A 20,479-nucleotide genomic window follows, 5' to 3' on the forward strand; every position below is an offset into this window, starting at 1 on the left:
AGACAGGAGGTACTGGAAAATGCTTCTCTCATGCATATCAAAAGATGGACGCTAGTAAATGGTATCATGATATCCCAACCGCATTTTATAAATAAAAAGGTCGATAAAAAGAAAATTTTGTAGAATCTGTTATTTCATCCAGAAACAAAATTAAATTACATTAGCAAAATCTAAATGAGTTTCTTCTTCTGAAAGAACCGCTTCAAGTGCCATAACTGCAGAGCCGAAACTGAAATGCAGACACCTAGGGACATGGCACTGAACCACACCACCCGGGAATTTGTTCGTTCACTCACTGTCCTCATATCCGCTTCTCTGTGAAGTATAGAAAAAAAAAAAAAGATAAGTCACATTAGATATAACTTTTGGACACACTAAATTTCAATGAATCCCAACTAAGTGCAAACAATTACCTGTTCTTCAGGTAGAGTATGTTCTCATGAATCGCCTCCACTGCTCCCTCAAGTTTCCTCAGCTCGAGCTCAACACCCTATACATTAGCAATCCAAGGAGAAAAATGTCAGGATCAAGGATAAGAATGAAAAAGAAACACTTTAGGAAGAAATGCATGGGAGATCTTTTGTACACGGATGCTGATGCTGGTGCAGCAATGCAAAAGAAATCAATTCTTCCAAGTTTTATCCTCCTTTTCAAACTTGTATGTAACAAGTCTGTTTTTTGCTCATTCTTTTCTCAGCTTTTCATTCTTTTCTCAGCTTTTCATTCTTTTTACTTCGATTGATAACAGTCGAACCTTATACCTATTCAAACCGCACCCCTTTAATGATGGAGCCAAGGCCTAAGGCTTCTTTTCATTCACTTATTGTAAGTGTTATTACTACCATGTCCATTTAACAGATAAGAAGTAATTCTATATTCAAAATTTATACAGGACAATCTTTAACACATTTGAGAAATTCCAAAACAAAGTAATGTTAAAGCTGTGGGTCTGTATAATTAGCATGTTTTGAAGGAAAAAGAAAAAAGAACAACATTACAAAAAACTCTGTTCTGTTTTTATAGTTATTGGAACTTCTGAGTTCAAGTTTTAATAGACACTTTAGTAATTTTATAAATCAAACTCCAACTTATTCCTATTAGATTCTGCCCTCAGCAACTCCTATTGAAACTACGTAAGAAAAAGGTAGCACGCAAATTCACTTGCAGTTGATGATCTTTTGCAGCTTTTAAAGCACTTTTAATTATGAATATGGTTTCAGACACAGAATTTCAACAACTTTTAAAGAAGCACTTTGTTCATTCTTTGAGTTCAGCAAAGAGATTAGGCCATGTTTGGGAAGTGAGATGAGTTGAGAACATCTCATCTCATTACCCAAGCATGCCCTAACCCTTCAAAAAAGTGACCCTGCTAGAAATTTACAGGCCAAGCGAAAGAAAAAATAACAAAAAAGTGCTCACCTCAATTTTCTCTTTTTTAGCAACCGATTCCCAATCTTTCGCAGCAATTCCCGTTCTCCAGTCAAGGTTTACGCTAACATCTCCACCTTCTGGGTTAGAACCATCTGCCCAGAAACAAGCCAGATAGTTGCCAGCCTCATGAGTTGTGAAAGCAAATTGTCCGTGTGTCACATTCTCCTTATGATGAAGATTATTTCCATATGGTGATGTCAACTGAGAAGAATATGAACAATCCTTAGATCGCAACCAATTGAGACACTTAAAAAACAATTCTCATGCTAGTAACATGTAGCTGCCTTTTAACTTGCAAGAAGATAAGGTTGCGTTTATGCCCAGGCATGATCATGAAAACGAATTTATATTGTCAACTCAATCTAAAATGTAACTAATTATATTATCTTTTCAAAAAAAATCAAATTTGCATTTGATATCATTCCAAAAAAGAAAATCCAATACTTCTGTTAACCTGTTTGTCAACCCATGCTAAGTCGCATTTAAGTTAGCAATGTAGAATAGTATACGACACTAGAAGCTGATTGCTCAGAAAAATGATCTAATTCGATATATGATTATAAATCTTGTGGCATGGTTAATCTAAAAGAACACCGTCATAGAATGCTAAACAAGGCAAACAATAGCATATACTGATCTAGTTTGACATATGCAAGTCTTAAAAAATTTAAACCTCTTTGCAAACTGGAGGGGGTTCTATGGCAGCCCCTAAACGTAGCAGTATGGAAGATGACTCCTATTTGTCCGGTATGGTGTATTTGGAGGGAAAGGAATGATAGAAGTGTTTAGGACAGTGAGCGGACCTTGGAAGAGCTTAGAACTTTCTTCAGCAATACTTTGTTTTTTTTAATAGCACCTATAAATTTTAATGGGCCAAGTTAGGTTTCATGATTTTCTTTTATTTTTTTATGTTCCTATTTATTGTATAAATCCACTTGGATTATGCCTTTTGCGTTTTTCAATAAGATTTTTGGTTACTTCTAAAAAAAATAATTTTTTTTTCTCTAATTGCACATTCCAGATTATGAAGTTCACATAGAGAAACATCAGAATGAAGAAACTTCCATAAGCATAGATGGCATATTAACAAATCAACCCTATAAAAGGAACTCGGATTAGATATAAACTTAGCAGTGGAGAATCTATGAGCTTTTGGGTTCTTCGCTCCTAATCGCAAGAATCAGCAAAAATGGATTTCTTTTTTGGGTTAGAAATTTATATTCCCAACAAATTCCATCGCCAATGGTTATAGACTTTTAGTAACAGACATTTGAAAAGAAAACTAGACAAATCAATTGAAATTATGAACATTATAAATGAAAAAAGAATGCCTTAATTTCTCCACCACGTTTATCCACCATCCCATAATTAACCAATCTACGTAATCGATAATAAGAACAAAACAAATAGGCTCTAATTGATTACAGATAAATTGTCGGAAAATGAAAAACAAAATAATTACAAGAGTCGAAACTCAAATAATTTTCCTTCAATCATACATACACGAAATTAGAACGTATCTTTTTCCCTGACGAACCAAATTACTGTAAGTGATTAAGCTCTGAGGACAGTAAACCCGTGTCATCACTTTTCCTAGCAACCAAATAGAGGAATGGCATGGCATGCATGAAATGAACAAACCGTAACCACAACTGATGATCCGGGATCAAGCATTAAAGAACCTCGGGAAAAAAAATAAAGAAAGAAAGAAGGAAGGAAGGCATTGGGGGTGGTGAATCTGACCTTGACGGAGATGGTGGAGGTGGAGGTGGAGGTGGAGGTGTCATGAGTGGGATCATCGGAGATGACAACGTAGTCACCCAAAACGACGACGTTATTGTGAATTTCCTCGGAAACGCACTTGGTCCTGGCGGCCTTAGGTAAGGTAAGCCAAATGGCCTGGGCATTCCATACGACGTCGCTGGCGAGAAAGCATATGAGTAACAAGGAAAACATCACCTGGGCCCCTCTCATCATGGAGATTCTCTCTCTCTCTCTCTCTCTCTCGCTAAAACGCTTCCCTTCGGGTTGGAAACAAGGAGAATGCTAGTAGCGCTTGCCGCTTGTGATCGCTACCTTCACTTCAGGTTGCAGTGTTTTTTATTTTTGTTAAGAGTAGCTACGGTCACTTTTACGTATTTTTTATATATTTTATTAATATAATTAATTAAATAATTATTTTATATTAAAAATAAACAAATTTATTAACATATAAAAACACCATTAGTTTACAAGTGTAATGATCTAATAGCAAGATAAAATAAAAAATAAAATAAAAAGGGGCTAATGATGCTATAACAGGCTAGGCTAGGCGAAGGCCTCTTGGATCTTTGGGTTTGTAGCGAGTTAGTTAGGTTACTTGACTATATTTTTTCTGTAAATAATATTTTAGGTATGTAACGGTAACCAATGGATTGAGGACCCGTTTATTTTTAGAGATGAGATGAGATGAGATGAGTTGAGATTAAAATTAAAATGTTGAATAAAATATTGTTAAAATATATTTTTTAATATTATTGTTGTTTTAGAATTTGAAAAAGTTGAATTGTTTATTTTATTTTGTGTGGGGATTTGAAAAAGTTGTAATGATGAGGTGAGATGAGATGAGATGAGATGAGATGTTTTTCAAAAACATCTCATCTCATCTCTCTCCATGAAGTCAATTCCATCATCTATTCATAAATAAATTTAATTTTCTTTTCCAAGTGAATCCTATTTTTCATTACAAAATGTACATTTTATGTATGATTTCAGAACATAGAGGGTTCGACGACGAGGAGAGGGGAGAGGGGAGCCGGAGCTCCTCCCTCCCCCAAGGGGCATATCAACTTTGCCACCTAAGGACTATTGGATAACAAGAGAGAAAATAACTTAAAACATGAAATATTTTCTATTATAAAGTTTTAAGTTGAAGTCATCAGGTAGGACATCGACATCCCTTTCACATTTAAGAGTAGATCCTTCAACATTAAGTAATGTTGGCAATAATCATCCGAGAGAGATGAGGATGGCAAACAAAGAGTGTAATAATCTTTCTGATATTCCTGTACTATGTGTAAGCTACTTGTTATCTTGCATATTTATTTACTAGGAACTTATATTAGCAACTGATTCTAATAGACCACCACCAGAAGATTAGCATTTAGCAGTCTTTTTCTCTATTTTTTTTTTTCATTTTTTTGTAGAGGAAAGGGTGTGCAAATTATATAGAAATTGGCACATATCAAGAATCATCCATTCCATTTGGATAGTAAAATGAGATAAAATAATTTTAAATAAAAATTAAAAATTGAATAAAATATTATTAAAATATTTTTTTAATATTAATATTCTTTTGATATTTAAAAAAATTGAATTATTTATTATATTTTATATAAAAATTTAAAAAAATTATAATAATAAAATGAAATCAAACCGTTATTTCTATATCGATGCCTGATTCTCATTCTCATTTTCATGGCCAAGAAAGATAAATAAATAAAAATTAGACAAGAAGACAAATTAAACATAAACTGGTCCATACCAAACCTCTGCCTTCAGTTCCCACAGAATTCAGAAGACAACAAATTGACGATTGACTATTTAGTGTAGTTTTGTCAATTGAGAATGGCGAATGGCCACCCACCTTTCACCAAAACGAATGAAGTCATAGGAAACCTGTCCTCCATATCTCCCATCTCCCCATTAGCATCTCTCTGGTCCCACTGAGAAAAAAAAAATGATTATTTATTTTGTTGTTTTCACTGAAAATAAAGAGAGCTCCAACGGCATTCTCAAGGCAATGAAAAATGCTTCATAGATTATACAAGCTCTTTATTTATCAGTGCCACGACTTCAATTTTTAATTGTGAAGTTCGGCATTTTTTTCTCCAATTTATCGTATCATATATATAATATATATATGTATATATATTTGTGATGGAAGAACCAACCACGGCAGAGTCCTTAGGACTTATTCATGAAATCTAAACTGTAGGAAAAACTAACATAGCAACCCACTATTTTTATCTTCTACTTAAATCGTAATTTGATCACATGAAGAATCGAACTTGTGACACGAGACTCATGCACACAAGTTTGTCCTTATCACTACTCACGGGTGGATAATTGATCATATTAAATATTAGAAATGATACTTACAGTCGTGAGTGTGTAAGCGTCGTGCAGTTACTTTGAAAAAAATGAATAAATATGAGATCTACATGAAAAGAAATTAATTTTTTAATAGTGAATTCTACTCTTTTTCAAAACGATTGCACGACGTTTGTGCATTCTATGACTGTATGTAGTATTACTTATCAAATATTAAATCTATTTTTATAACATCCCATTTTGTGTATGAGAAAAAGACAAACACATGGTGGGCGTTAGAATGATCACAATCATTAATAAAAAATAAAAAAAAGTTAAAACTATAGTCGAACGTTACAAAAGAGCTGTTTTTTTCATGAATTATTAAAAATTCCTTTATCCAAGACCTTTTCCAACTTTAAATACTCGTTATAACATACTATTGTTCATATGATTCTCCACTCCCACCCAGCTTTTTCATTTACAGACACCGAAGCTAGATCTGCAAAATTCACACCCACTAGAAAATGGAAGCTCTGCTTTACCAGTTCAACCTCCTCTCGGGCCAATCTTTGCAAGATAAAAACTTCGATCCATCCACCATCGAGGACCCCATAAGGCTGTTTGAGATCGAAGCGTACAGGTCGTGGGCAGCCATGGAGCTAGAAGAGCAGAAAGAAGTAGAAGAAGCCGAGACTGCGGCGCAACGAACCGAGGACTACATTGACTCGGTCATGGAAAGCGCCATGGACGAGTTTCGTCTATTCGAGGAGGAACTCGAAAGAATGTCGATGGCTGAGCTGAAAAGCTTGGTGGATACTGCCGAGAGTGCTAGAAATATGGGGAATTTGATGGAAAAGGCCGCATCTGTTGCTTCCACGAGGTATCTAGAGGCCGCATTGAATTCTGCTACTGCTTCCATGAAGTCTGCTTGGAGAGGACTTTCATCTAAAAAGGTCCATCCTTCTTAAGGATTATAAATGGTAAACTTTCTTCGCCATCATGGTAAGGAGATAAGCTAATCACGGGATATTTTATCCTAATTTTATTTGTTCTTCTTCAGTTAATTATTGTAATATTTATTTCAAGCTTATATATATATTTATTTATTTGTAACATGGGAAACAAACTATATCCATGGAAATGGATTCTGAAAATTGTGATTCTGACAATTCATTTCTACCAAACAGCTTGATTAATCATTTTTGAGTGTAAGTGCAGACATGGCTTGGTCATCGCTTGGGGTGTTAAAAATAGTATTAAAAAGTATTTCAATTAAAAATGTGAGAGTTAAGCCATACTATTTATAAAGGACTGATCCGGCGAAGACTTAGAAATTTAATGAAGAGAGATTGTGATATACGAGTGATAAATATATGTAGTATATAAAATCTTGTACAGATTATGTATATTTTAAGAATGAAAATTTCATTAAAATAAGTCATGTTAATTTTTTTAATTGAAAATAACACATTTTTCAAGACACTAACATAGAATAATTCAAATAACTTGATGATATACATTCAAAAATTAAAGTAGAGACCATGGACATACTCACAACTGTTTTGGCAAGTCAAGTAGCAAACAACCAATTCAATAATCTGAAGTAATTAACGAAAATTAACATAATTTGTGTAGAACACCGGAATTTGTGTGATCCAAATTTCATAAAAAATGCCAGATGCTTGCAACACAGAGGATCCATCTGACCGGAAGTGATCAATGTCAAGCAAAACAGTCTCCATTTTTCAGATTCATGTCCACAAATCTCAATGAACAAATAACCTTTCTGATATAGAGTGATTAATTTATACAACCCTCAAATGACAATTATCTTAATAAATATTTATATTTAAAAATCTTTACACTAAACACAATCCACATGGCTTGCCTTAATAGATGGGATAAAGCTACGCCCACTGCTTTAACGTCCTGTTTCATCCATCCCGCTTGACGTGACAGTCCATGTTAACAGATTTAATAGATTGAAAAATTTCCTCTTCTTCAACCTCCCTCCCAAAAACGTGAAGCAGCCCCTCTGAAGGCCTCTCTTCCGAAAACGTGAAGTAGTTTTTCCCTCTCTTCCTTGTTTCTTTCCCTCTCTCCCAAAAACATAGTTAAAGTCGAGGCCGTTTAAAGGAACCATTTTTGGTACCCGACTAAACCTTTTGCCATTCTAGTGCCTGCTTTGATATTTTGGTACTCGTTTGTTCAACAAGAAAATTTCTTCTTAGTGCTCTGTGATATGTTTTGTTGAGAAGGTTTTATGCACAATAGGGGTGGGATAGTTTCAGAGTTTAAACGAAAGAGTATGCTCAAATGGAATCCCAAATTTATAAGTTGACATAGACTCAGAACACACTCCATAGAGGTCTCCACCACAACCACTCATTGTAGTTACCACAATCTCAGCTTCCTGCAAAATAGACTTCCGAAACTTACATGATTTCTTCATTAGATTCTCTCCTGTGTCTGAACGCTGCTAAGATCTTTATATATTTGCTTCTTTTGCTCATAAAGTTTTCTTAGCTTCAACTCTATTTCTGCATCAGACACCTCTTTATCATCATCCCCTTTATTACTATCAGCTTCCAAAGAATTCTTAAGGTCGGCATTTCCATCCTTTAAGTTAGCATGCTTTGTTTCATAAAACGTGATTCGATCAACTATTTTCTCAAGATTAGACCGCAAAGTAATTGAAGAGCCCACAGTTGAATCACTCTTTTCATTGCAAAATTTCATCCTCTCTTCCACCAAACGTTGATCAACAAGTGTATCAGTAAATACTAGTAGTGAATTTGGATGGACTGTCTTCACATTGCCAACCCTTACAAGATACGGCTTGTACATCTTCCCATCGCTGCCATATAGATCAAAACCCTATTTGATTTGAGTAAGAGAATTGAAGAAGGAATAGGGTTTGGGAGACGAGATTTGTCGAGATTTGGGGGGTTGGGGATTTTGGGTGGGTCGTTCTGTGCTATAGGTATGAAGAAGGAATGAAATAAATCCCGTTTGTTTGTTTTTTTTCTTTAAAAAATAAAAATAAAAAATGCCACTATAGCATGCCATGTCAAGCGGGAAGGAAAAGTGGGACATATGAGTGGTGGTTGTAGAACGATCCAGATAGATGATTTTATTGTCTATGAATATTGAATGGCTTTTCAAAACAAGGACGAGATGCATCATAGACTACATATGCTTCTATATTACATATGGGTTACTACTAAGGGAACATGTTTTGTAGCACATATAAATATACCCTAAACAGCAAAAAACATATTTGTATCCTAGTAGTGTTGGGTTAAAGATCACATAATATGATTAGTGAAAAAGTGTTCCCATTCGTAGGTTTATGTTTTTCTAATCTCAAGATCAAAGGGTATAAATCATTTAGTAAGAGCTGTCATATAATTTTTAAATTTCCTTGATAATGCCATCCAATGATGGTTACTCTTGTTAAAACTAGAGGTGTATTTTTTTAATAGCAAATCTTCTCACCGGTCAAATTGTTAAAAGGATTAAAAATAACCTTTAATACTTTTTCACCACGTAGCCTACCCATAAGGCTAATAATGGAACCGCGGCACACAATAGAAAGACTCATGAAGGAAAATAACTCTCCTCGCCCAGATCTAGGGCTGTAAATAAACCATTTTGTTCGATAGCCTGCTCAGTACTTGCTCAATTAAATTTAAATTAACTCAACTCGTGAAAAAAAAATTCGTTTGTGAAAGTAAATACCTGCTTGATTTGTAAATGACACATATTTAACAAAACTCGACTCAACTTGGCTAAGGCTCGTTTATGCTCTAGTCGATTCATTAACTCGACTCGATTAAAACTTATTCATATATTGATAAATATATACATACACCTATGTATATATACATATATATGCATTAGCTAATAATATACGCATACCATTTTTATAATTAAATATATAATATATAATCTAATTACTTATGTCTATATAGTGAATATATTTCATAGATATATTTTATAATTTGTATAATAATTAGTTGATAAAATTTAATAATTTTATATACTAGTATGTGAGAACTATATATGAAATAGATATATGCTATCATATTAAATGTATGTATTAATAATATATGTAGGCATATAATATATTGTTATTTTAGATAAATATTAACTAGTTAGATATTAATTGTTTATAAATTTTTTAAAATTTTATAATTCAATAGAGGTTTTACTCGTTAGTTGTATAAATTTAATATTAGATCTTTCATTTTTTATTTATTAATTATTAAATCTTATTCAAAATATAAAAAATAAACAATCGAGCTTGAGTTTGAACTCGGTTCGACTTTAACTTGTTTGTGGAACGAGTTCGAGCTCGAATATTTTGAGTTGAGCTGAGCTCGACAAGCCAAAGAACAGCTCGGTTCGGCTCTGCTTGATTACAACCGTACTCATAACCCTTACCCCTCTCATCTCTCCCATTAATTGCTTTCAGTCTGTTCATGTTTCCTTTAAGAAACCTAACTATTTCTCTTGCTTGCTTGCTCTGCTTTTCTTTCTCTTTCTTGGAAACCACTAGTTCTCTATTTTTGGCGTTGAGCAGTGTGTGAAAGGAAGTCCTACGATTTACTCTTATTTTCACGATCTGAATTTCTCATTTCTTCTGAACCATGCCTTTTCGCCAAGTGGTCTTCTTGTTTCGTGCATAACCCATTTGCCTTTTGGTTGTTGGAAAATGTTGCTTTGTTTTCCTCTATTCAAGCCCACAAGGTTAGGGTTTGTAGAAAATAAGGGTTCTTTGCTTTTGCATTTTCTTGTACCCTTTATTGTAAAAAAGTTTTGAAAGTCATGAAGAAGTGGCTCTGCAAATTATGATTCGTTTCATGAGGCGAGTTGTCCAATTCTCATTGAGGTTTGGATTTAAAACTCACATCAACTCATCTCATCTCATCATTACAACTTTTTTAAATTCTCACACAAAATATAATAAACAATTCAACTTTTTCAAATCTCAAAACAATTTTTTTAAATTTCCACACCAAATATAATAAATAATTTTATTTTTATTTTACTATTCACAAACCATCTTAACTCATCTCTAAATCCAAACCTCTCATGAAATGTTGGTTAGCTCTTGGTGGCTCTATTGAATTGAAATTTTTGGTCATTTCGAGTAACTGTTTGTTTACTTGGTAAATATTATTGCAGCCTACTAAAGCTGCAGGTCGTATGGTCTCTAAAGAGTCAGCTACAAGTTGCTCTCAACCTGCTTCACACTCCACCAAAGCTACAAGTCGTGAGTAACACAATTTTTTCACAGAGTATTCTCTGCACATCAATGGCGTGAACTTTTCTCTTCTCTTTTGTTCTTTTTCTTTCCTTTTTACTTTGTTACAAATATCCTGTGTCCAAATTCTCAACAAGCCTTTTTCAATTGGAATTTCAGTCAGTACAGCAGAGAGATGCACTTTGAACTTTGAAGCCCTTGGGAATGGCGATGTCGAACTGGAAAGTTGAATCTTTAGGCTCTTTCTGGTTTTGTTCATGTGAGCTTTTGTTTATTTTACTTCCACCACCTGTAGTGCAGGTTGGAAAAAAAATTATACCAAGAAACAAACCATTTCACGATGAGGGGAGGACGATGGTAGGACGGCGGTGGCTGCGTTGGTCTGCTGGTAGCGGCAACAGGTGGTGGAAGCAAGAGGCACAAAGACAAAACGTCGGGAAGTAGAGGTAATGTAACAGGTCCTTTCTAGTTTTATTAATTCTAGGTAGAATTCTCATGTCGTGATCCTCGAGATTTTAATTTATGTAATACTGAGATTTTAAAACAGTCTTACCGTTCCAAAGAGATTATGTTTTTTTAATGAGTTTTGTTACACAACTTCTACTACACTTCACACTCCACACTTTTTTAATTTTTTAAATTTTTAATATTTTTTTAAATTTTTTTTTGAGTTTATTCTTTTTAAATTATTTCAAATTTTTTATTCATTATTCATATAATAAATATTTAATAAAAGAAAAAAATAATAAAAATTAAAAATAATGTGGAGTGTAGAGGTTGTGTGAATAGTAGGAAGTTGAGTAGATTTTTTATTTTTTAATTGAAGATTAGTGCATCTGCAGCCCATTTATAAACAAGAGGTGTATACTTTTAATATGATAATGATAGACTTACAACTATTTTACCATTGCTTTATTATTTTTAGTATATTTTTTTTTTCTTTTAAGTATTTTTTTAATATTTTTAATCATTAAGAAAAAATTTAAAAATATATTATTTTACTAATTATTACTTTTTTAACTATTAAGTAAAAGGAAAATAAAAAAAAAACTAAAAAATTAAAAATAATAATAAAATAATAGGAGAAGAGTGATAATACTATAATTATTCCTTTTAATATATGTTATGTAACGTGTTGGGCTTCCCCTTTTGTGTAGGTTCTGACTCGTTTGATAACTCGATCCAACAATGATTTGTTGTGATTTTTTAACGATAAATGATACTTATAGTAGTAAGTGATCAAGTATTGTATAGTCATTTTAAAAAAAATAAATAAATATGAAACTTACATGAAAAGAAATTATTTTTTTAATAATAGATCACATTCTTTTTTAAAGAGACTGTATGATACTTATGCATTCCACGACTGTATATAACATCACTCTTTTTCAACTAGGCTTGGTTCATGATCGCTCTTCGTACTCTCGAAAAACTGTTAACCCGTTTTGGCTATTGATTCGATCCAACCTGCTGACTAGGATTTACTACATATTATATTATTCTCTTGTATAGTCATCGTACTATATCTACTTATCATCTAAAATAAGATCATCTATAATTTTGTGGATGTAAGCACATTGTCAATTTATGTAAATTTTGTATTGTGTGTAATTGATTCTAGTTGTTATTTATTTTTAGGTTAATTACATTTTACTCTCTCGAACTTTTACTTAATTCATAATATATTTCCGAAACTAATAATTGTATCAAAGTGGAAGTTCAAACTTTCAAAACTTTTCAATCCTCCCATTCTGTCTACCAATAGCGTTAAATCTAACGAAAATTCACTACACGTATTATTTATGTTCATAATATTCACTATAAAAATATAATTTTTATATAATTTATTATCATTAATTATATAAAATAATATATGTTGTCAATTAATAATAAATTATAAATCATTAAATAATTTTTTTATTAATTTCTATATGGTTAATGAATATCAAATAATTTCATTGTGTACATAAATTATTCATACTTGCTTGCAACTTAGGTATAAAATAATTTTATGTATATTTAATGATTAATGATTTATTATTAATTAATAACATATATTATTTTATATGGTCAATGATAATAAATTAGATGAAAATTATATCTTTACAATGAATTTTCGATAGATTTGATATTGTTGGTAGACGGAAAGGAGAGATTGAGAAATTTTTAAAGTTTCGAGAGTTCACTTTAATGATACTAGGGTCAAATGAAAAGAGATCTAATTTGAAAGGTTTTTCCATTTTGATATTTATTATGAAAAATTATATTATATTTACAGTTATAGAAAATACAAAGTTACAAACAACATATATTCCTTTTAAAATAAGTGAATAAATACAAAACTCGTATGAAAATTATTTTTTTAATGATGAATTCTAATTTTTTAAAAAAAATGTATAACGCTTGCACAACACATAACTATATATAATATTATTAAAAAAAATACGCGATACTTTCACAATACTCTACAAATAAAGTGATTGGTCCGTAGAATTATTTTAAAAAGAGAAATAATAGTTGTAGTCGTAAGTGCGTAAACGTTATGCAATCATTTTAAAAAAATAAATAAATATGATATTCATATAAAAAAAATAATTTTTTAATAATAAATTTTATCATTTTTTAAAATAACTGTACGATACTTACATACTTTACAATTATATATAATATTACTCTTTTAAAAATAATAAATTAAAAAGAGACTCCTTTAACGACCCGTGGATGGTGCATGATCTAATTTACAAACGGCCGGGTCCCAGACGAGGTGGCATGATCTGAGACGGCTTTTCTAGCTCTCGTCGGGTACTAACCCTCTCGTTGTCTCTGGGTTTTCGGTATCGTTAACGCTTCCGATTGATGCAAAATCTACAGACTAGCTGTCAGTTAGGAACTTAGGGTTTAGCTAGAGATTGATACAAAATTCCCAAACTTCAAGATCTTCCGAATTGGTCCGACAGGTAAATCTAGTGCCTAGGGTTTCTCCTTTTCAATCACAGAGGCTTTTTTTCTCCAATTTTGTATATCCCCTGTTTGCTCCCGAGAAAATCGAGGAAAACTGGATTCGAGCAATACATATAGGTCTTTTGGCTTTCTAACAATATGATAATAGCCTCTTAGCTCAGCCTAAAGCATTATTCATTAAGCTTTACGAAAACCGCTCCCTAATACGATTATAGGTGTACTCCGTTTTCTGTCTTTTTGATAATCGATGTTGGGCATACTGCATTACCCATAAAAAAAGAAAGAAAGAAGATATTGAACATGTTGACGTTATTGATGCTCAATTGGTTGATTGTTCTGAAGAATCAGAAGTTCCAAGTTATTATTGCTTCCTATATTTTCTCAACAGCCAAGGTCAAGTTTAGTAATTGGTATATCAATCTAGTTTCAATATTGCCGCCAAATTAGCAGAAAATCGAGGTTTGAAAGGTTTTAATTATCTTGTCTGTGTTAATTCTCTTAGCATTGAATCAGACATATGCTGACTGATATGTATTAATTCATTTGTTTTTACGGGGAAAAAGATTGGTTTCAGTGTTTATCCGTGACTCATGAGATTGGGAAGTCTTCAGGATAATCCGTAATCATTGTTATCAATCGATATTCTTATCTAGATTTTTTTTGTTGATGTTAGCCAGTTGATATTTTTTTATAAGTATGTTAACTAGTTGATATTAATAGATCTAACAGTTCGAATATGTGAATTGGGCATTTATTGATTGACTTTGGTTGATTAATTTTGTCTTTCTTTTTAGGGGAAGCGTTATTTTTGGTGTTCAATCTTGATATTATAAACATAAAGTTGAGGTTGTAGGAGATGCCTCGGGATTTGTCACGGTCAAGATCACCTTCATATAGGCGAAGGTATTCACCATCTCCCGTGGGACATAGGTATAGCAGGAGAAGCCGAAGAGAGAGAAGTCGGTCTCCTTATTCATCCTATTCATATAGCAGGTGATCCTGTTTATTATACCTCTTTCTTGTACTATTTTTTGATAGATTGCAAGCATTTTAAGAAAAATTGAGGACCCTTATTTTTCATGCGCACTGGGTTACAAATGCGTTCAAACTGATCTGTATGGATCTTTTACTTCACTGTGGATTTTTTAGTGTTCTTTATCTTTCTAATGTGAAATCTATTTCGTTTAGGTTAAATATTACTTGATCTTTGAAAATTCTTAGTGTAAGATTTAAAACAAAAATTTGGAAATGGTGGTTCAATTTGTGCATGCCAAATTTGAATTACTTTTACAAATAGAAAGAAGAGTTGAAAGAAGGTCTGGGCTTCTACAAATATAAATAGAAAGAGAAAAAGAAGAGTTGAAGTACAGGCTATAATACTTTATATAGGAAATACTTATAAAAAAATACTTAATATAGGAAATGTCTGTCATATTATAACTATGAATGCAATGAATTTGTGTTTTGGTAATACCCTGTGAGAGAAACCAATCAAAAATAGGTAATACCCTGTGAGAGAAACATGGATAATAGAAATTAATAGAATGTTGGAATTTCTTATTTGTTTTTGTTAGAAGATGTGGAAAGCTATCAAAATTAATGAGAAAATGATATGTTTTTCCACGATATGAAGGTTCACAACTTTATGTGGGCTGTTGATGGAACATGATTCTTTTCTTGTTTTGCCCAGCTAGATGCATCTCGTATTCAAATTAAATTTTTTCATCACAATTCCTCATTCTGGCTTCTTTGTTTTACATGTGGTAGTGGAAGCAGATGGATAGTTACATTGTCTATCTTGGTATTTGTATAACTTGTTGCTGTTTGGAGAGTCTTCTGTTTTCATGAGCTTCATGAGCACCTTAAAGATCTGTACACGTATGATTGATGGTAGTCATGCCAATTTTGAAGCATGTTGCTCGATTATGCCAAAAAGTTTGTTGATTAGAGATGTCGCTCGGTTTGTAAGCAATTGTCAGTGGGCATATCTGACCTTCGTGGAATTTACCTTGTGTATAGAAATTCAACAAAAAGAGAGTAATAAAATAATTGGAGCAAAAGATTAAGAGTGGTGTGAGGGTGCAATATAATGCATGCTCTTCATAAGAGAAATGGAAAAACTCTTTCTTCCCATTGTACGGGAAGTGAGCAGGTGATGGGGGCCATTGGTTGTCCTTTTGTCGCTCGATTGTGACATTTGCTTCATGTGATAAAAGGTGGAGCTCACAAAGGTTATTCTTAACAATGTATGAGGTAACTTGTACGTGCTTCTATATTTACTGTACTAAATGGTGGACTGACTTAATACTTATGATTATTTTTTTGTGTATAAATGCTTTCAAATTCTTTTCTTTTTGGTTAGTTTCTAAAAAATATTAATGTTTTTGTACAGACGGAAAAGTCGTTCTATTTCCCCAAGACGCCGCAGAAGTCGTTCACCTTTTAGACGTCATAAAAGTCGTTCTTCAACCCCAAGACATTATAAGAGGCATAGGAGTAGAAGTTCCTCCTCATCTCCTGTTCGAAAATCTTCAAGTTCAAGTCTTGGGTCCATAGAGCAGAAAAATGCGAGTGAAAAATTGAGATTAGAAGAAGATGAGAGGAAAAGGTATATCAATTACATCACATATGCTTTCTGACTTAATGATGTCTTGTCTACTTTCTGTTGGTTTATTTTTTAGGCTGAAATTATTAGAAGGCCATAAATCACATTTGCATGTGCTATATTTTCCCCCTATTTTGTGTTTAGAAGGTCTTGGGGCTTGTACTGTAGCTATATTATATGTGAGAAAATCCTTGTTTGGTGTTGTATAGTATTTGCTCCCATATGGCGTTTGTTCTATTATAATGATTTTTTTACAAGTAATTCTATTAGAATGATGATTTGATAAATTCATCATTCTGTGGAGTCTGGTTCCACACAGTTCAAAGGTAATCACCTTGATAATTTTTGCTCCGCAACCTCTGGAGTGCAATATCCTGGAAGATATTTTCATGATATTTTAAAAAGGAGAAATTTTTCGTCACAAACCAAAATCCATCTGTTCTTTTGTATCAAAAGCACGCAAAAATATGTTCTACATTTCTTAGTGCACTCATGGATTTGAGACAGTTTCCTATTGCAAATTTTCATATTGTATGATTAGCCAACTCATCAGTAGTCTTGGGATAATGTTGGAAGAAGGCCATGGGAACACAGTCCATGACAGTGATGCTGGTAGCAATGATTGTAACTTGTATTAAAATGAACACAAGTACGTTTCTAAATAACAGCTAGCTAACACATTAACTAATTGTTTTTCTTGTTCTACAGAATTTTTATAGAACATATCAATTTTAGCCTTCCAAGATGATTATAGCTTTTGCTCTCCCAATCATAGGCAAAGTCAAATAAACTGCCTGGTGCTGGCCCTCTATAACTTGTTATTTCTCACCCATATTTTGAATATAAAGACAATGAACACAAACAATGGAAAATATTGAGGATGGTATAGTATTTACAATAATGTTTATTCAGAAACGCTAGGTTTCAGTGGATACATACCTAGAGTTCAAGGCATGTTTTCTTCCTTCCATTTCCTGAATCAGTTAACTTCAGAATTCTCTCATCTTTGTTTTAACTGTACCTCATTATCTGGATGAAACATAATCTGAATTCCTTGTTCTTTTTTTCCCTGTGTTCTGGGTATCTACTAGTTCTAATTCTGGTTTGCATCCGCCATGGATCTAATGTTGTGAGATTTGATTGACAGCAGTAATTTGAATCTCATTTAATGAGTCAATAAATGTTAGGGGTGCGTGCAAGTTGATCTATTCTTGGGTCTAAGCTGCAATCGTCACTTTCTCTGGCAGTGCTGAATACAGGTTTAGAAAGTTATGGTCATTTTGTTAGGGCTGTAGCGTTTATAATTTTTATAAATACGAGAAAGTACAGCTGCTTTGAGAAGCAAAAATCTGCCTAAAGAGCGCATGGCACTTCACAAAAGCAGTGAAAATTATACTACTAAATGGGTTCCAAGTAGCTTCCATCTTTAAAAACTGAAGCAGCCTTAGGGAAGCCATGAAAAACCCCACAAAAGAGGCCTTAGTTCGGTTCTATTTGGGTTGCCCCTTTAGGTAAAACGCCAATCCATTACAGCTGCACTTCAGTTGGACTCTAACCTAACAAAGTTGCTTGTATTGCAGTCCTCGTACTCCATGGAGCTCTAATTGTTGTCCTGTAAATGCTTTCTGAATAGCCAAATTTCTAGCTTTTGACATTGTTTTGGCACTGACTTATCGCAAACCCTTGGCTAATTATTTTAAAACATATAAATATTTATCTTATAAAAATGTTCAGTGCAAGAATTGAAGGTTTCCAGTGATTAGTTTTAAAACTGCAGCAGGTTACTTGGCTTTCTTCTCAACAGGATTTTCTGAAGGAAGATACTGCTATAGTTCAACTTGTTATATTTGATGATCAAATTGGGTGTTTCGTTTATCTACTGTTCTCCAGTTTTGAAACTCATTTGTTTGGATCAGGATTCGGTTAGAGGTATGCCTTAAAAGCATAAGCATATATTTAGCGCCTTTGCTGTCATGAAGGTTAGTTTGCCATATTTTATAAAGTACTGAGTAGAGAAAAGGGAAAAGAAGGAAGGAAGTAGATAAAAGATAATTGGTTGTCTTGATTTAAAAACATTTGAGTCACAGCTGTGGCGTTTGGGATCATTAACAGCGGTATTTCCCCTGCCCCACGAGTGGCCATTTTCTGCCTAACTTTTTCTCTTTACTCAGGCGACAACAGGAAGCAGAATTGAAATTGATAGAAGAAGAGACTATGAATAGAGTTGAAGAATCAATCCGTAGGAAAGTTGAAGAGTGCATCAACTCCGAGGAGATTAAGCTGGAAATACAGAGGCTGTTGGAGGAGGGGCGGAAGAGACTTCATGACGAAGTTGCAGCTCAGCTTGAGAAAGAAAAGGAAGCTGCCATTATTGAGGCTAGACAAAAAGAGGTATATACTTTCGGGCACCCACTCTTCCCCTTCATCTTTCTTTGCGCTGGTACAAAAGGCACACTATTATAAGCATTGGAATTTACCACTCGGAGTACGCGCGGGGGGGGGGATCCTTTTTAACTTCTTTTATTTATTTAGTTTTTAAATCCCTCGACCCCACTTCAGTTGTCTGTCACATATGTTACCAAGTTTGTTATATGCAAGAGGAAAAATCAATCCTGAAACTCAGTGGGCTTGTGCGATTGAAAAAAATTTGTGCGTAGAATTACCGTATAATTACTCTTGTCAGGGTAAAAAATATGCTATATGGTAGGTTGGATTATGCCCAAGTTGGCGGTGGAGTCATTGTGGTTTGGGGAAAGTCACTTTACTGGAGGCCGGTGTAGCTTCTCATGGAATGGAGTATTTGTAGGGAGAAAGCTTGTGTTTGATGGACTTGAATTATCATCATTTAGATCAAGATCTTTTTCCCCTTTTTTGATTGGATAAACGTTATGTCTTGTATGCACCCTTTCGTTTTTAATGAGTTTTTGATTATAGAGGTGAGTGCTAAATTCATCTTATAGCTTTGATTGGCCTCTTTCTGCCTATACCTCACTCTATTGAGCGGTGCTCTTTTTGAAGGAACTTCTTTTCAATGTGTATTTGTATTAGAAATCCTAGGTTTATTTGAACTGATTCATATTTTCTATCTTCCAATCCTTCCCCCTCCCACTCTCTCTCTCTCTCTCTCTCTCTCTCTCTCTCTCTGACAAATACACATTGAACTGGCCAAGGCAATATTATTTCAATTTTTTTTGCCAAGTTGACAATGTTACTTGATTTATTTGGTTTACAGGAGAAGGCTCTTAGGGAGAAAGAAGAGCTGGAAAGGATGCTGGAGGAGAACCGGAGGAGAATAGAAGAAGCTCAGAGAAGGGAAGCTCTAGAGCAGCAGCGGCGAGAGGAAGAACGGTACCGGGAGCTAGAAGAGATACAAAGACAGAAAGAAGAGGCTATGTGGAGAAAGAAACAGCAAGAAGAGGAAGAGCGGTCAAACCAGATGAAATTGTTGGGTAAGAACAAATCCCGTCCAAAATTGTCGTTTGCACTGGGCTCGAAGTGAACGTTGGTGGAAATTTGGTTTCATTTCTCTCTTTCTTTTTAATCATATATGCTGGACTTAATTTCGTGTTCACATTGTTAATTTGTAAAAAATATGATCCTTAATGAGGTCTTTGGTGTGATTAATGCGATTTTCCCTCGTGATTTCTAAATTTTACCTATCTGATTTGGGCCAAGTTGCAAGAAGTTATTTTTTTTTCCATTCATATTTATCATACAAAATGTACAAATATAACAACTGAATTAGGCATAAGAAAACTATATATACGTTAGATCTATTTTATCGTAAGAAGTATTTTATACTTTAATATATTACATCAAGTCACGTTAATTGTTAGTTATTTTTGTGGATGAATAATTTCTCTAAGCATAAAAGATGGTTGTAGACATGGTATTTGGGCCAATTTCCAACTCTTGTAAGATGATGCTCCTAGTATGGTGAGAGAATCCTTGAAGGGTGCTAATTATCCCCTAAAGAAAAAGAACACTGCCCATTGTCAACAATACGTATGATCTTTGTTGCATGCGTACTAGGCTCCGGAAGTGATTTTATCTGAGAATGCAACGTGGATATACTACTCTAACCAAAACCATAGCGAAGTGGGATTTGATTCCCCCTTTCGATGAATTATAATTTATAA

The 20,479-nt window shown here is 33.5% G+C and overlaps 3 protein-coding genes across 7 annotated transcripts; 2 read left to right on the forward strand and 1 right to left on the reverse strand.

Annotated features, from left to right (window-relative positions):
• Positions 1 to 37: 37 nt before the first annotated feature.
• On the reverse strand, positions 38 to 3,517 carry LOC109007037 (transmembrane emp24 domain-containing protein p24delta3-like). Its single transcript, XM_018986529.2, has 4 exons — positions 3,175 to 3,517; positions 1,420 to 1,632; positions 414 to 490; positions 38 to 315 (listed from the first exon to the last, which is right to left on the reverse strand). The coding sequence occupies exons 1-4, from the start codon at positions 3,406 to 3,408 to the stop codon at positions 171 to 173; spliced, it is 669 nt and encodes a 222-aa protein (XP_018842074.2). The 5' UTR covers positions 3,409 to 3,517; the 3' UTR covers positions 38 to 170.
• A 2,512-nt stretch (positions 3,518 to 6,029) lies between these two features.
• On the forward strand, positions 6,030 to 6,473 carry LOC109006977. The gene has a single exon (XM_018986443.1). It carries the CDS (start codon positions 6,030 to 6,032, stop codon positions 6,471 to 6,473), a length of 444 nt encoding a protein of 147 aa, XP_018841988.1.
• A 7,044-nt stretch (positions 6,474 to 13,517) lies between these two features.
• On the forward strand, positions 13,518 to 19,995 carry LOC109007036 (uncharacterized protein At1g10890). Of its 5 annotated transcripts, XM_035684585.1 has the most exons (6): positions 13,520 to 13,731; positions 14,530 to 14,728; positions 15,512 to 15,988; positions 16,128 to 16,343; positions 18,512 to 18,731; positions 19,573 to 19,995. In XM_035684585.1, the coding sequence occupies exons 3-6, from the start codon at positions 15,984 to 15,986 to the stop codon at positions 19,837 to 19,839; spliced, it is 708 nt and encodes a 235-aa protein (XP_035540478.1). In that variant the 5' UTR covers positions 13,520 to 13,731; positions 14,530 to 14,728; positions 15,512 to 15,983; the 3' UTR covers positions 19,840 to 19,995. The 5 variants fall into 5 exon arrangements, with proteins under 5 accessions (XP_018842069.2, XP_035540478.1, XP_018842068.2 ...); XM_018986524.2 differs by lacking the exon at positions 15,512 to 15,988 and having other exon boundaries at positions 13,518 to 13,576; XM_018986523.2 differs by lacking the exon at positions 15,512 to 15,988.
• The last annotated feature ends 484 nt before the right edge of the window (positions 19,996 to 20,479 follow it).

The sequence above is a fragment of the Juglans regia genome, chromosome 13, assembly GCF_001411555.2.
Source record: "Juglans regia cultivar Chandler chromosome 13, Walnut 2.0, whole genome shotgun sequence".
Taxonomy (NCBI): domain Eukaryota; kingdom Viridiplantae; phylum Streptophyta; class Magnoliopsida; order Fagales; family Juglandaceae; genus Juglans; species Juglans regia.

Coding starts and splice junctions, on each gene's coding strand:
- LOC109007037 (XM_018986529.2), bottom strand. CDS start 3,408: ATGATGAGAGGGGCCCAGGTGATGTTTTCCTTGTTACTCATATGCTTT. Junction 1,633..3,174: donor CCTCCACCATCTCCGTCAAG/GTCAGATTCACC, acceptor TATTCTTCTCAG/TTGACATCACCATATGGAAA. Junction 491..1,419: donor CTAAAAAAGAGAAAATTGAG/GTGAGCACTTTT, acceptor GCTAATGTATAG/GGTGTTGAGCTCGAGCTGAG.
- LOC109006977 (XM_018986443.1), top strand. CDS start 6,030: ATGGAAGCTCTGCTTTACCAGTTCAACCTCCTCTCGGGCCAATCTTTG.
- LOC109007036 (XM_018986524.2), top strand. CDS start 14,592: ATGCCTCGGGATTTGTCACGGTCAAGATCACCTTCATATAGGCGAAGG. Junction 16,344..18,511: donor GAAGAAGATGAGAGGAAAAG/GTATATCAATTA, acceptor CTCTTTACTCAG/GCGACAACAGGAAGCAGAAT. Junction 18,732..19,572: donor TTGAGGCTAGACAAAAAGAG/GTATATACTTTC, acceptor TTTGGTTTACAG/GAGAAGGCTCTTAGGGAGAA.